The sequence below is a fragment of the Accipiter gentilis genome, chromosome 30, assembly GCF_929443795.1.
Source record: "Accipiter gentilis chromosome 30, bAccGen1.1, whole genome shotgun sequence".
In the NCBI taxonomy this organism is placed as follows: Eukaryota; Metazoa; Chordata; class Aves; order Accipitriformes; family Accipitridae; genus Astur; species Astur gentilis.
The window spans coordinates 13,247,384-13,264,424 of NC_064909.1; the positions used below are offsets into that span (position 1 = coordinate 13,247,384).

The 17,041-nt window shown below is 36.0% G+C and overlaps 1 protein-coding gene across 8 annotated transcripts in view; it reads right to left on the minus strand.

The window, feature by feature from the left end:
• RAB3GAP2 (RAB3 GTPase activating non-catalytic protein subunit 2) overlaps positions 1-17,041 on the minus strand; it is a 240,196-nt gene that overhangs the window by 5,884 nt on the left and 217,271 nt on the right. For all 8 annotated transcript variants that reach the window (XM_049833933.1, XM_049833931.1, XM_049833926.1 and 5 more), the window contains 16 exons: positions 16,559-16,775; positions 16,097-16,240; positions 15,750-15,832; positions 15,182-15,246; positions 14,659-14,749; positions 12,380-12,507; positions 11,393-11,606; positions 9,234-9,331; positions 8,276-8,381; positions 7,077-7,237; positions 5,374-5,590; positions 4,829-5,002; positions 4,595-4,701; positions 3,493-3,559; positions 2,668-2,738; positions 469-504 (listed from right to left, as the gene is read on the minus strand). In XM_049833933.1, the coding sequence (XP_049689890.1) occupies positions 469-504; positions 2,668-2,738; positions 3,493-3,559; positions 4,595-4,701; positions 4,829-5,002; positions 5,374-5,590; positions 7,077-7,237; positions 8,276-8,381; positions 9,234-9,331; positions 11,393-11,606; positions 12,380-12,507; positions 14,659-14,749; positions 15,182-15,246; positions 15,750-15,832; positions 16,097-16,240; positions 16,559-16,775 (1,979 nt within the window). The remainder of the gene's footprint in view (positions 1-468; positions 505-2,667; positions 2,739-3,492; positions 3,560-4,594; positions 4,702-4,828; positions 5,003-5,373; positions 5,591-7,076; positions 7,238-8,275; positions 8,382-9,233; positions 9,332-11,392; positions 11,607-12,379; positions 12,508-14,658; positions 14,750-15,181; positions 15,247-15,749; positions 15,833-16,096; positions 16,241-16,558; positions 16,776-17,041) is intronic.

Genomic DNA, 17,041 nt, shown 5'->3' on the forward strand with positions numbered 1-17,041 from the left:
TCAGTTTATTAACCTATTACATTTAAAAGTGAACAAATATTCACTGAAGTACAACAAAGAATTAGAAATAACAGGAAAAAATAGGAGTACAGCTAAATGTAGCCATTTACAGTACTGTATCTCTAAAGAAGACTGAATTCCTCAGGTAATCACATCTAGTAAATTTCATTTTCTGAGCATATCAGTTGTCTTCCAAAAAAGTTTTAACTAATGAAATTAGACATGAAAAATAATAGTTTGTCATGTTACAGTCTCAAGTCTACTTTCTATAATATTTGAAGTTATGCCACTGTTCTAATTTGCTTTGTCAGATAAAGATTAATTTACATTTCTTAAAATTCATAACATTTTCTCTAGTGGTGCATTTTGAATTTTTCTGAAACTTTCAAAAATAAATCACAAACTAGTATTAAAGTTAAGTCATTTTTATTTATTTCTTCCTATTTAGACAAAAGTAGTATTACTTGCCCGTCTGCATAATCTGTCCTTTGGAGCTTTTCCAACCTGTTTAAAAAAAAAAAAGGGGGGGGAGGGGGCATTTCAGTACAATTAAATAATTTTAATCATAAGGTATCTGTTAACCCCCTGTTTTAACCTTTTATTACTATTTTCCTAGTATAAAACAAGAAAATAGTTCATTGCAGCTACATATTGCAACACATTGCATCACTTGCTTTCAACAAAAGATTTGATACAGATCATACAACTCAGAAATGAACATCACTGATGCCCATATTTCATTCATCCTTCTTAAAGTCTAGGGCTAGAAATAAGGTCCCAAGGTCCTCATTCAAATCTCAATGGCAGCTAAAAAATTCACAGTGACTTCTATAATACAGAAATAGAGAGATAATACCAAGCACGGTATTAGAAAAAAACGCTATGGAACAATGGAAGAAGAAAGGAAGAGTAAATGCTCCAGCATATTCACTGAGATGGAGGAAGTCTAGTAAGAGAGTTTTTACATGGTTTCCATACTTTGCCTATCTGAATTCTTCAGAAAAGACACCTCAATTATATCCTGTTTAGGAATGTTACTATGAGGTCCAACTTCTACAAGTTGAATCACATACTGCACAGGATGAAGCATGTATACGTAAGTGGAACTTCTCTCTTCCATAGCACAAAAAAAAATAAAAGTAATGATTACATCATGGCAGAGTCTAAACAACAGCTGAAGTGAGATTCCATGGTCCTGAATTACAGGATTACTTGAACTCAAATTCAAGTTTGAATTTGAGTTTCATGCTGTTTCAAAGTCTGAATTCGAGACAACCTTCACCTGTCAATTTTGGGACTGATTGAGTGCTAACAGATTTGGAAACCATATTTTTCTGGAAGTTGACAAGAGATCAGTTGTGCTACTGCTTCTGTAACACAAACCCTAAGGACTAATTCCCAGCTTTCAAACATACATAAATAAATATGAAAAGTTAGCAACATTTGTTATTACATGATATTTCTTTGAGGTAACAGATGTGTGCATCTGTAAAACAGTTAGTAAAAACCTTTATCTCTTCTCCTGCGGGTATTAATCTAGGCATGCAGAAAAAATGGGAAAGAGTTTTTGCAGAAGAAACACCCACTACAACTATATACAACTGAGCCTATTTGCTTAGAGGAAGAAGGAAGATGATATTCTCCAATTCTTACAGAGCTAAATAAAAAGCAAAAGCAGAAAATGAGAGGAGCAAGGGAGAAGGAAAAAATACGACAAGACAGCAAATTCTTGTGGGTTTTGTGCTGGGGGGGTGGGGTGTTTGGTTTTTTGGAGGGGCTTGGTTTGGTTTGGTTTTTTCTCCAGATCACCTTCAACACTTTTCTCTTTGCATCTGGACTTTTATGCTGAAAAACACTTATCTGTTGCTTTACACGTGGCCAACCAATAGGCAGATTCCCCTTACACAACTTAAACAGATCTATCACTTACTGGCAATACTCTTCCTAAACTGTCTTCCAGTCCTAGACGGAAATGTCTTCCAGTAAACAGATCCACTGCACATGTATAAGCATGAAAAAACCTGAAGCTTAGCAAGGGACAAAAGACTGCTATAACTCATAGCAAACAAGCTGCATACTAGAACAGAAGCTGATTTACAATGGTAGCAATAGTTAAAAATGCTCAACAACATCCACAAGGTGTTCTGCATTTTGCAGAATAAGAGCTCATACATGCAAAACCTGGACCACAACATTAGGAAAAGCTTCTGCTTGTAGGAACCTGAAAGTTTCATGGTAATAACTTACCAGGAAACAGGCACAGAGAAAACACTTTAAGTTATTGTTTTCTAGCTTAAAATTGTATATACGCACACATAAATAGTTTCAAACTGTTTCACAAATACTTTTTATTTAGCAATTACAAGCTAATGCTGTGCATAAGTCTTCAGTACACATCAGCCAGTGCTGATCAGATATTACTTAAAGCTGCCTATAGTTGATCATTCCACGGATTTGATATTTTAAAATATGCACTCCTTCATCAATCCCAAAAGTTAGCTACGTAATGAACCAAATAAGCAGGGTGTTTTTGATGCTTAAATCAAAGATATTCCAAACTTTAAAAAAAAACCAAAACAAAACAATGGTTTAGAAATACTAGTTTCACTTTTCAGTTAATAATAAAAATTCAGCCTCAGAGAAATACTGTCACAATACTGCACTCACCTTGTCCATGAGATACGTAGCAGAAGAAAGCCTTTTCACTATGAATGTATTCCACATCATCAGTGCGATACCTAGAACAATCGCAAACTTGTAAAATCCAAATGAACAGAAAAGAGATCTTACAAGTATGGAGTGAAAAGCCATGGGCCAAAGTTCCTTTAATGGGGTCATGGTGGGTTGGGGGGAGGAATTACAGATGGTGAATGAAACAAGAAGGAATTGAGAGTTATCCTCACTGCTTTATACTAGCACTTCAGATTTCAGATTTCTCAGGAGACTACCTTGTTGATCAAATAGAGTCAGAAGTTCAATGAATCACTCGTTAAAATTATTACATTATGCAGACTGGGTTAAACATTGTAGGTACACAGAAACTTTGGTGGCAAGCATAAAGCTTTAAGACTAGTGCTTTAGGCTTATAATGCACCTTATTTGCAGATGTAAGTAGTCTACAAAAAAGACAATTGTCATCATGTTCACTACAACAGAGTATGAAGAAATGCATGAAAAGTAATTGACTGCAAGAAGCATGTGCCACTTTAAATACAAATAAAAAAATAGCTCCAGACCAATTTTATTTTAAAATGTTTTTAGTTAAACATGTTAACTTTATCTAACCAACTTATTTTCATGGTTCTGATGGAAACTCAGTTTAAACATGAAAAACAAAAGCTTGAATGTCAGCAGAAAGTTTTGGGTTTTTTTCTAGACAAAACGGCCATCAGTACTACAAACTGCATACATTTACACTAGTTGACTAAGTCATTTATTCTGTTGTTTTACAATTTCAACAAATATCATTTTTAATAATAGCTTCATACTTACCATGCTGAACATGAGCATTAATGATGCATCTTAGATGATCTATAGACCTAATGAGAAAACATGCTTCCTTATGTAAAACAAAAAAGTAAAAGAACAAGTTACTACATTATTCAAAACTTGTTTTAAATGTAAACTATTGATTCTTAAAAGGCCCAGGTAGATTATTTTAAAGCTACTATTTTTTGACAGTTATAAAACTTGTAAGTTATTCTGATATTGCAATCTTCCCTGCTCCTATCTGGCAAACATCCATGCATGTGGCGAGGTATGTTTCAGTGATCATGAAACTCATTGTGATTTCAGCACTGTTTTCAGGGCTTTGTTTTAGTATATGTACTGCTAACACACTTTTTGCTGAGAGGTACCTCCACTGACTACAGTCATTTTTCAAAAACAAAATCCATTTGTGCTAGAAAGATTAATTTTTAGTCCATTTCATTAAGATGGAGTAAGTTTTTAACAATCTCAAAGGAACCTTCTATTCTATAGCAACGTGTTACATCACACAGATCTAAGAAGTGCCTATTTCAACTTTAATATCATCCGAACTTAGGATGACATTTTCCAATATTGGAGAAGCTATCGGACAGCAGCAGAAAAAAGGATATTTTTTTTTTCTTTTCTGCTATGACAATTTCCATCAGTGGTGAGGGAATCTAAGAATATTCAAGAAATCCCTCTTTAAACGGAATGGATTCTAGTCTAACAAATTTAGTATTCTATGATCTGTTTTAGCATATCTAGAACAGAGGAAAGGTTCATCGCTATTTTGCAGTATTTAAAGTGTTTTGTAGTTGCACAAAATACAGTCAAATCCCCTCTTCATGCTGCTTATTTGAATCCAGTTTCCACACGTGCAGTTTTGAGAATCTGATAGTTTAGAAACATACAGTCCTGTCTTTGTGAGCTGCTATTCAGCCTCAGGACCTGCATTCATTGTCTCAATTCAATTTCTGCTTGCCACTTATCACAGAAAAATTGTAATTAGTATGCTTTCAAAGTCAGTTGTCTTAACAAAAGGTTTTATGAACTATTACAAACTTGTGAAACTGCTTCTATTGAGTTGGTCTTAACCATTACTCCCCCCAAGTGAAATTTTTACCTCTGGGTCCTTATTCCACTGCACTACATATTCCCAACAGCAATGTGCATGGAGTACATCTACTTCAAGACTACATGGAAATTGCTGATATGCTAGTTGCAGCAGCTCTAGAAAAAAGAAAATCTGAAGTTACAACACAGACCTCTTCCCACTATAATTTCTGCTACTTCACAACAGCAGCGACTAAAATATCTCTGCAGACATTTAGAATTAAAGTAATTTTTATTTTCTTACCCAGGATTGTTTCCAAGCCTGCAACTGCTTCTGGTTCCTCAAGAAAGATACTAGTATGCATTTCTACAGATTCTTCAGTACTATCTGTATTGTTTTTGTGTTGGGCCAAATTCAGTACAAGAGGACTGAAGCCTTGCTTAAAAACCCACTTTGCTACAGTGTCAGCAATACCTCCTAGGACATTTAAAAAAAAAAAAAAAAAAAAAAAAAAAGGTTTAGTCAATGTATCCCAGAAGATTTATGGTTCAGAATTGAAGGACAAGAGAAGAGATATGAGTTTTAACTACTACCATTAAATAAAGATAACTCTACCAATTAAAAAACCTCCTAATCAACTGATTAGAGGTTTACAATGCAGTCTTTACAGTAATACCCTTTTACAATTTTAAAGCGGTACTCTGTGGTTTGCATTGGTTTTTAAATTAAGAAAAGTAACAAGCAGAACAATTTCCAGTGCAGTGTATATCATTAGGTAGGTAAGGATGACTCAGAAGTCTATTAGAAACACCATCAACCACCTTTCCAAGAGAAAAAAAACAACGTACCTTTTCCAGCTTCAAGCAATTTCTTTACAGAAAGCCTGCTCAAAGGCTCAGTCTGGAGCGATGAAACTCTTTTTGTCCTTTTGCTCACTTTGCTATGCAGTAGTGTTTGAAGTATCAGACAATCCTCTAACTGTTTCAGCAAAAGTTTCCAATATTCAGTATCAAGGGAAAGTGCTTCCCAGGATTCCGTGTCCGAACCTACAATTATTTGGGAAAACTAACAGAACATATGAAATGTTTGAGGTCTGTTCACTTAAAGTAGCACAGTTTTCTTTAAAAAAAATGCATAGTATTAAAATTGAAAGCTATATCCCAAGAGCTACTGCATTTTAAAGAATAATTTAGTTCAAAGTATGTACATGAACTACGACGCAAAGATCAATTAATATCCCACACTGCTCACAAGATGTACAGATTCTTAAATAAAAGCCTAAGGAAATAAAAGGACCTGAAAGGCCATCTTGTAGTCCCATTAAGTTCATATTTAGTTGAAAAGTGGGCTAGAATCCCTTCAAAAAGATTTTACATTCTCTACTATATACACATTCTGTACATATATGATTAATGCACCTACATTTCAAATTCCTACCATATTTAAAAATATGCTTCATGCACCAAGAAATACTGGATCGTAACATGTTGCAGTTCTGTGCATTATTTTGATAATTCTCATGCTTAGCAGCAAATGCCCTGCCAGGAAGCCCAAAAATCTTTCTGGCAGGGTGCCGATCTAATTTTTTAACTTTGTGCACCAAGATGGCAAACTCTAGAATTTTCAGAAGCCTGGCCATTAACACTTCTAGGCTTTAAGCCAAAGGATAGTAGGGAAAAAAAAGGGGAAAAGGTAATAGCTTTATGGAAGGGAAGTCTTGAGGGAAATAAAGCTGTTGCTTTATTCTCTTAAGAGCAGAAGAGAAAAGGTGACAAATGAGAGCGTATCAGTAAAGCATAATATGTTGCAACATACCCCCATTCCTGTTTGGGCAACGCTGACAATTTTAATATACAGAATTGCAACAGTTAAGATGAATGTGCAAAAATACTAAAACGCTTCCGGGTAATCTAGTTATAATTTATAAGGCAGTCTATTTACAAGACTGAACATCACCTAAACTCCATCTAATCTTTTAAGACAAGTAGTAAACACACATATGCCTAGTGCTATTTAGGAACAGAGTAACTTTTTCCATCTTGAACCACAATGCTGTGTGCAGTTTCACAGTTTTAATCACAACTTTGTGAAAAGATACTTATTGCCAAGAAAACCAAACACCCACCACCTTAAGAAGGCATAGTAACATAAGTGCTAAGAAAATTTACCAGTATATTTAAAAAAAACAGTCACAACTATGTTAAAACAGGTTTACCATCCAAAGTTCAGTGGACTTCTCAAATCTATGTGGAAACACTGTAGGCTTTAAGTTTGCCAACATCATTTGCTATCAAGAGAAAAATTTACTGTACAGTTCCCATCACATATTTAAATATGTTTAGTAAACAATTCTGATATATCATTCATTCACCTCAGCACAATATTCTTCAAGTTCAAATACAAATTTGCAGGCTTGCAGGGTGGCATGCTTGTGCTCATGTTAGAATGACAACAAATGAATGCCAAAGATGTTATTCTATTACAAAGACAGCAATTTGCATGGAACTGATACAGTAAATAAAATAGAAGGGGGAGGTGCAAGATGACTTACCTTTTTCTCTGTCACACTGTCAATTATCTGTGCAGTAACAGAATGCCCAACGTGAGCAGATAACAAGGCAGCTGCATTGTTTTCAGACTGAACACAAGCTGTACGCATTTGCTGCCACCAGGGGGAAACTGACTGAGTGTCCCATGACTCATCTATAGCAACTGTAGAGAAAGGGAGAGTAAGAAACTCAGCTTGGGTCATTAGGTGTTAAAACTAGGAAAGCAGCAACCAACCCTGAAAGCAGCACTTGTTAATACAGCTTATGTTAGGCGCAATTTCCAATTACTCTACAGTCTCTTTTTCTAGATATGTAGCATAAAATTGCTAGATTATAACTCAAATTCAAAATAAAGAGCAGAAAGTGAATTTCTCATTCTCCAAGCTTCATTTGTAGGAAACGGGCCATAGATTTAAATCACTAGGTAGTAAAACCTGCTGAATACTTACTAGATCTAAGGAGTATTACAAAATGACACTTCAAAATGCAGACAGCTGCTTTTGTGATTTCAAGCTGCCACACATTCAATGCACTCAAAGTTGCTCTCTTCAGGCTACCTCATGGTCAGCAGAATTCATTTATTCAGACAACAGCAGCAGTAGCTTATTCATGCTTCCAGTTCAAGCTGATAATGGTGCCCTATGGTCAACTAGACATAAGGGAACCTGGCACAGACATATCCATAGCAGCTCTGTGTAAGGTAGGAGAATCAGTATTTATTCATTACACAGCTTAGCCAAACTAATGGCAAATTGACTTTATAGACTACCTCTCAAGTTACAGAGATGTTCAGTATACAAAGGATGCTGGAACAGCAGTGTCTCTATGAGTTAAAGCAACTCAAAGGACTTCTGAGAGCCAGTCAGCACAAGGGAGAGGGGCAGGACTATACACCCAAAACAGGGAGGAAGGGGAGCTGGACAGCCACCTTCTGGTGTCAAACAAGAGTTGTGCCAACTTAGTGGAGAGTGAAACTGCAGGGCATGAAGCAGGTCTTTAATTGTGACACTCTTCAGATTTTGATTGTATATTTAGTTAGTTCATCAACATGCAGCATTTAGCTCTGTTACGTAACTTGTGATGGGGGGGGTGTGTGTGTGTGTGTGTGTGTGTAAACTCTAAGTTTAGGCTAGTCAGAGCAGCAAATTTCTAATAATAATTAATATCAGTTGTGTTTAAGTGTTCCAAATGCACATTTCACCTTTCATTTTGCTCAGAAGGGACAGCATAGTGTGAAGGCAACTGACAGAATCTGGTTTGTCTAGAATATCTTTTTCCTTGGAAAGCCATAAATTGAGAAGGAGGGACTGTAAAAAAAGCAGAGAATATGGAATTAAAGCAATAGATATGCAATATACCTAATATAGCAAAACACCTAACATGAACACTTTCTCGAACAAATTGTCATGGAGCAGAAATCTTATATCCATGAACCCTTATTATATTCACATAGAAAGTTAAAAATATATTGCATAAGGGATCCTGTGACAGACTGAGATGAAACAATACAATCTGTATCTTTCATTTAGAAAGATATCTTGGAAAATGCCCTCATTTGAAGGCCTAGCCAGCTAATACCAGTATGTTAGCAATCTCAACTTGGTAAATATTAGTAGTTATTAATATTACAGATGAAAATCTTAACACCAGCAAGTAACACTGAAATACTTATTTCCATCGTTATGTGGTAGATGGAAGAAAAGTAGAAAAAGACTAAAATTACATTCAGATGAAAGATACAAGATGATTGTCTGAATACTACTAGCAATTCTGCAAAGTTTACTTTTCTTTTTAAACTTCCTTGCTTGCTTGCAAAAAGGAATTATAACAAATGTATCAGTTCCTGAAAATAACTACTCTCATAATTTTTGCTTCTTTGTAGAAGAAATCTTCAGCAAGATTTTATAACACTTGTAGTCCTAAATGCATAGTCTAGACACTCCCACTAGAATACCCACATTCTCTACTAGAAGATTTTTTCCTTTTTTTTTTTCCAACATCTCTTAAGTGGGAAATATAAATTTGAGCACCTAAAGAACCAAATGAACACAGCCTGAATATAGCATTAATCCAAAGGTCAACATTCAGAATTTTTCCTTTCTATGGATTGTTTTCAAAATACTAAATCAAAGTTTTAAAGTATGCAGTAAGTATCTTACCAACAAGACTTGAGGGCTAAAACCTGCTGATTCCAATGCATGACACATTTCCTCTGTGGAACTCTCCCCACACAAACACTTCCAGAAGAAAAAGCTGCCTGAAGCAAAAATTAGTTGACATTATAAATGACGTCTAAAGCCACAGCCTCTCCCCTTACACTTACATAGAAGATCATCTATTGATCAGGTCCCACTGAGTGCAATAGAAAGGACTAAGTTACACCCAGGATACCCTGATAGTTTACCCTTAGTGGAGAATAAGGTTCATTAGAAAGGACGTTAAGTGTTCCTACCCACTACAGAAGTCATATGGAAGATGGATTTATAACAAAACAAATGTTACTGTACTGCTTAGATGTGCTGGTTTCAGCCAGGGTAGAGTTAATTTTCTTCTTAGTAGCTGGTACAGTGCTGTGTTTTGGATTTAGGATGAGAATTATGTTGATAACACACTGATGTTTTAGTTGTTGCTAAGCAGTGTTTTAAGTCAAGAACTTTTCAGCTTCTCATACTACCCCCACCAGCGAGTAAGGCTGGGGGTGCTTAAGAAACCGGGAGGAGACATAGCTGGGACAGCTGACCCCAGTTGACCAAAGGGATATTCCATACCATATGACATCATGCTCAGTATATAAACTAGGGGGAAAGCTGGCCAGGAGCTGCTGCTCAGGAGCTGGCTGGGCATCAGTCAGCAGGTGGTGAGCAATCGCATTGTGCATCACTTGTATATTCTAATTCTCTTATCATCATCATTATTATTATTTTTCCTTCCTTTTTTGACCTATTAAGCTGTATTTATCTCAACCCACAAATTTTACTGGGTTTTTTCCCCCTGATTCTCTCCGCCATCTCACTGAGGCAGTGGGGCAGTGAGTGAGTGGCTGAGTGGTGTTTAGCTACCTGCCGGGTTAAACCACGACACTGGATTACACATTTTGTTCAATTCAAAGAACCGCTTGACGCGTCAGACAAGTTGACCCATGGTGTAAGCCATAACTGTGTGGCAGCATGTTGTATCTTATATAGCAAACTAGAGGAACTTCAACCAAATAAAAAAAAAATCAAACAATTACATAATTCATACCTTACCAGCACTACAAAAAGTGTGAGTGTCCCTTTGAGGCAGAGGAAAATTGGAAAAACAAGATCTTCAAGAAACCATCTAAACTGCTTGGCATGACATTCATGGTTCAATTACATTTGTCTACAGCTGAACACCCTAATAAGTTACTGGTGATCCCTGTCCAAGGGCATGGGGAGAAGAGTACTTCTACCTCAGTTTTTAAAACCAAGTATAGTGTTATGGTAGAGAAAACGCAAATTTTAAGATTACTTAGAAACAGCCTTTGATCTTCATACAAATGAAAGCCAAGCTCTTCTTCCTAACTTTTCAATCCCAATCCCTCCCAAAGTCTGATGATTAAAGCCAAAAGAAACAGGAGGCTAAAGTGAACACCATACAATACCTGTGCACAGAATTCTGTTTGCACCAAAATTTCCCCAGAAAAGAAATCATTTGGAAAGACAGTGCTTTTGAGACAGATTTAACTCAAGCTGCTTCCACTAGCTATTTCCCAAGAGATCCTCAAGGACAGCCCAGAACAAATTTGCAAACTAAAGCAGACAACAGACAGTAACCCCATTGCATACCCTAACAAACACCCCAGCACTCTCCCCATCCATAGTATTTCAGATCAATATTGTTCAAAATCTCCTCAACTCCACAAATGAGGGGTCCTTATTCCCTCAACTAATGGTCTTGTACTGCCACTGGACAGCTCCCCCATCTCTGAGGCTAAAGTCAGTCCTGACATTACATGAACTCTGGAAGTGCTATGACCACAAAAGAAACAGCATAATACAGCTGTGAAGTACCTAGCTGACACTGTCCCAACTTAGTGGAGTTAAACAACAAATGAACAGTGATAACATGGCTTTAGGGTAATTATATCCACAGAGGTAGTTAACTTGTATTAATATCCATCTAGGTAGAAGACTTGTACTATGGCTAAAGGTAAGAGTCTGGAACTAGCACTGTCACATACTACTTCAAGATAAGCCAGCTTGTTAAGGCCCCCAAATTACAGCAAAAATATTTATACCATCTTGGATTATAATCAGTCTTTAACTAATTTGAGAAACAGTTCAGTAGCTCTTACCTAAAGCCACATATTCTCCATCTTCCATATTTTTCACATTAATCACGTCCTTTTCGTATTCCAAATATTCTAAGAACATTTTCACAGACAATACGTCATCTTTCTCATCAGCAAACTGAAGAGTAGTTTGGGTGTTTTCTCTCTTGTAGTTCTCCAGTAAAGTTTCAAGCCTATGAAAATCATCTTCTTCTAGCCGAAGCAGTTTAGCCAAGTCCTTAAAAGCAAAAGCCCAAAAAACCCCACATCACAAGACTAATACAAACAGACGTTTTAAAAAAAAAAAACCAAAACAAAAAAAACCCCAAAAAACCTAAAAAGACAGAAGAATCAAAATAGTTTGTTTTGAACATTAAAAATGTCTTTAAAAAGGGCTAAAATGATTGAATAATCTCAAAATCACTTATTCATATAGCTGAAATGAAGACCTTGTCTAGCTCCATTTTTAAGGACTTCAACATATACTTTTCCCATATTTAGATCCTGCTCATAGTATAACAATCACCCATCAAGCAAATAAGCTTATATAATACCACTCCATCTGGCTTTTGTAAATGTATAAGCAGTTTTACAAATTATATCAAAAGCAAGCCAAATTATGATACTACACAAGCAAGTATCAGAATTTGTAATTTCTACTGGTCCCAAAACACCCCTCCAAAACTAAACAAAGTTAAGAATATGCTATTTACTTTAGATAAAGGACTGGAATCAGGAGATCCTGATTCTATTTTCACTTCTGTCTCAACTTTATGTGACTGCAAAAGAATATTAGGTAGATGAATTACTAAGCATTTGTACATGGGGGGGGGGGGGGGGGGGGAAATGGGTAAAAAAGGGCATTATAAAACAATTACTTCATTAAAAGTTCCAGGCCACAAAACGGGTAACTTATTACCTACTTATTTTACCCGAGGCCTTGAAAAACTTATTTTTATGCTTAAATCATCACTCAATTCTGTAAGACAACTGAATTTTGAATTTACTCACATTATCTGAGGGTGGAGTGTCTTTCTGTATGCTTTGGGAATTTAGTTTGCTAACTAGTTCATAAAGATGTAACAGCTTTAACTTGTTTGCGCAGAACTGCAGTAGTCCTTCATCCACACACTCAAGCTCTGAGGAGAAATAAAACTGCATTTGAACTTGAATATATAGCCTGGAATAGTGAAACGTACTTTACAGCTGCATTAAACTCCCCCTTTGTTAGCACTGGAGGACTTAATGTATCTCCGTAATTTTTTGATGCACTGCTGCTTGCAATGATTATATTTAATTCACAGCAGTATAAAATGAGAATTATTTTTACGAGAAGTATTAGAGAAAGATATCAGGCTCATTTTTAAACTAAAGGAGGTTGACAATGTGGAACTGAACAAAGACAAATCTATTGTCTTTTCCTGGTTTAAAGCTAAACACCAAAAACTGAAATACACTAAGTCTCAAACATATTTTCTTTTGTCAAGAATACCAAACTAAAATCTTTTATTCTTTCCGCCAATATTTTAAGCATATCCCTTGCATCAGAAGAGAGCTTGATATCTACTAATAGGAATTCAATTTCATCTCTGCAAGACACAGCCTTTTGTATTTCTACAATCTTAGTCTCAGAAATTTCATGTATCTATTGACAATCAAATTTCAGTAACAATTAAGGCAATTAGAATATAAGAAACTAACACCAACACAATTTAGAAAAAAATTCTATACCAAGTTGTTTTTTTTTTTTAAAGAAAGCATTTTAGAGAGATCCTAAAAGGACCTTTCTATGCAAAAGATATCTCTGAATGTATCATCTTCACCTGAAAGAGCTTCTTAACACAGTTTTCTCCCTACAAACCCATAAACACTTTTGATACATTTCTATTTTTTTCACAACCACAGCATACACAGAGCCCAGCATCTGCTTCACATTATCTTTTACCTACTAAGCAAAAGTGGAAGGATATACCACTATTATTCTGAAATTAGAAGGCTGGAACACCAGCCAAGTTTGTTCTTTATTGTGACTGTGAGGAAACAATGTTATGTATGACAATAAGAGCTAATGATGAAAAATACACAAACAAACAAACCTCAGTAAATATACAGTTCTGTCAATCTCTCTTCAGTGTAAAAGGGCATGTTTCCATTTTGATTTGGTTTTTTAGGAGTTCTAATAGAAATGGATAATGCTAGTGATGTAGAATGCCAGAGCAAAATTAGGTAGAGAACTACGCATGTGAAGCTGTCAATCTCCTCTATCTACTTCAAGAAAACAGTAAAAAAAAAACCAAAACAAAACAAAAAAACCCAACACTGATACAAGTGAAAGAAATATTTCCTCTCAGGCTTTGAAACTACAGAAATGTGTTGTCACATTCTCACTGAGACAGGACAAGGGACACAGCCTTTCTAATTGACAAATGGTTTATTCAGGACTTCCACACAACAGTAGTAGGGATTTCTTGATTCCTATTGCTAAAGTCTCATCTTCTAACAAGCTGAAATGAATCCAGTGATAACAACAACAACAAAAAAAGCAGACTTCTATTGCTGAGAAGTCCCAACACATGCAAGGGAAGTGGCAGGCACATATTTCTCCAATCTATTCCTCAATACCCAGTTGGCTCTCCAAATTGGGGTCACCTCAGTTACAAAGAAGGTTCTCCCAATTTAAAAGATTCAAGTGTATCATTTCAAAGAAACAATCCTGCAGACTTTCAGCAGCAAGACTTTGAATAGGTAATGACATTTCCCAACATTGGCTCTGAAATCTCTAACAAAACATATGAAATAACTTTAGCAAAGTTTACCAAGAAAAGATACTAGGCACCTGGCCAGAGCTCAGATACTTAGTGATGAGGATTTTGTGCTACCAGTACATTAAAATTCACAGATCCAAAGTACCATATCCTTACTGCCTTCCTTGGAGAGAGAGAACAAACTAAAACATCTACAGGCAAAAGTCTGTGAAAGCTTCCCTTCTGAAGGAAGCTTTTATTGGATGCAAGTACCCAGCCCAGTTGTTGGGTTTTCTTTTTCTTTAATATCATCACAAGTTACTAGGCACAAGCATAGCAAAGCGTACTTACTAGCAAGCTATTTGCAGTCTGCATTTTAAAAAAAAAAAAAATTATGTAGAAGCAATATCCTGTGATATCTAGCAGCAAAACTAAGCAGACCAAGTCTGGTGTACCTGTGGAACAAAATAGTTCTACAATAGCCTTACAGCACTGCAGACAAAGTACAAATGCCTCTCCATATTTGCAAAATAAATATCCACCTACCCTGTTTTTTTAAATTATCCATTAATGTCTGAGTGATGTTTGTGAGAGATGAAAGTGGCACACGTTCACTTGTCAATATACTTTCCAGAGCCTGTTAAGCAGATGTTCAACAGAATTAAACATTTACTTAATTTTACTGTAAAAGCATATAAGGTAAGCCAACAATAGCACAACTTTGACAATGATTTTTCATCTGTATTTTGTCTTCAAATATGCTTGTGGCATAATTTGATCCTAACGAAAGGTCTGCTCTCTTTTTATTATTTTGACTTTTATCATGGAAGATGCCTTGCAGAAGTCACAAGTCAAAATTAATTCCAGTCAATATGTTGTAAGAAAAAAAAAACAAAACCCAAAAAAACCCAAAAAACCACACCACTAAAACAAAACAGTTCCATTATTTGCTTTAAGTAACTCTAGGATAAAAATAACATTTTGAAAGATTTAAAAAGATTTAGTACTCTAATCTGATAATGCAATTTTTTTTTCTAATATTAAAGTATAATGACTTCTAAATATTCACCTGTTTCTTTGTAGCAGGGTATTTGATATCAAGTATTAATTCCTTCGCCTCAGCTTCAATCAAATCTGCAAAGACAATCATGACTTCAATTAATATTTCTCAATGCATTCTGAAAAGCAAGTCCACCCACACCACAGTTAAGATGCGCATGGGTTCATGCTATAGAGATGAAGACACTATTACAAAAGTTGCCAAAGTAAGCTTGGGGAAAAATGAAACAAAATAACAGCTCAGTAGCATCTCTTACTCCAGATTTGTTTTTTCTAAGAAATATCCTTCTTCCCGTAAGTAATAAATACCTAGAGTCAAATGCTGAACTCCATTACATAGCATAATGGATTGCAAATAGATGACATATTACGCAAGCACTCAAAGTAGAGTTTAGTTAAGATTTACATGGCAGACAAGGCTTGTACTGGATCCTCGTACAACATAAATTCAATCTGGCAGCTTATAAAAATACAAACTACTTAAAAATAATAATTCATAGCACATAGAGCTGTCAGAATGCACCACAATCATACCTGTGTGACATACAATCTTAAGAAACTGCACAAGAGAACCCTACCTGGATCTGAGGTTTTCGCTTTGAGTAAAGCATTTAACTTCTTCACTAGATGCATATCCTTTGCTCGCTCACTCTTTTTATCACTGAAAGGAAATAATTTTAATTATATGAGTGAAGAGAACTAAAGTGAATGATTCAGAAAAAAATGTATTTGGTTTTAATTATTTATACTACCTTAAGGTAACATCACATTAATAAAAATCAATAATGCATACAAACCAACGAGACTATTACTAAGGGTACTATTCAGCTTGCAAAAGAACACCAGAATTGCCTTCTCCAAGTAAAATGTTTTCAAAAACAATAATGAAATTCATTTGGTTATACAGACTACAGAAAGTCCTTACCTCAGTGCTAAATGGAAAGGTACATGGACAGTTTTTACACTTCCAGAGACTGGATCAACAAGGCATATCTGGTAAGTCTGGGGCTGCCATCCCTGGCTGGTCACATTGTTTAGACCCATTATTTTATAACCAGGATACAACAACCTGAACAAAAAACACAGCATTCACAGCAAAGAACAAAATTAGCAACCTTCCCTTTCCACATACTGAGTAAAAAGATGACAAATTTTTATAAAGCTAAGGTTTAACAACTGCTAAACATGTTTATCAGGAAAGACCGTAGAGTGATGAAACATGACAAAGTCCCCTTCTATAATACAACAACAAGCTGCGTTCAGTAGAAACACTGTAGACAACACAAAAAGCACCTGCCAGCACTTTCCACTATTACCACTAGCATATCCACATATCACTTTATTGCAGCAGCACAGCCAACATGCCTAGCCACTAACTGTTTCTTACCTACAATGTTTCCCCACATTGAAGGCTCCAACCCGAGGCCCTTGCTGTGTGCTCCACACTTCCAGAATGCCTCTCCGCGGAGCATAGATCACAAGGAACTGAGCTACTCTGCTTGGACACTGTGCATTTCCAAAAGGAGAAAAATCCATCTTCTCAGTTTCCCTCTCATGAAGGTCCTCTACAGTCTGTATCCAACCAACTTCGGCATCACGGTATCCTTTGTAAGAGAAGACAGAAGTTCGTTAGCATACAGATATTAATACATGATTAGGACACATCACCACCCACTTAAATACTATTCCAGCAGAAAGATGTCTTAAACTGTGCAACTCTGGCCAGTAGCCAGACTCCTGTCAAGAACTGTGGTCCATGTACTCAGAGCAGGGCCCACCAGAAGACTCCTCAGAGCCAAATGCAGCCTCTTGCAAAGTTTTGCAGAGGAACAAGATCTTCTGGGAGAAGCCACAAAAAAACCAGAACTCA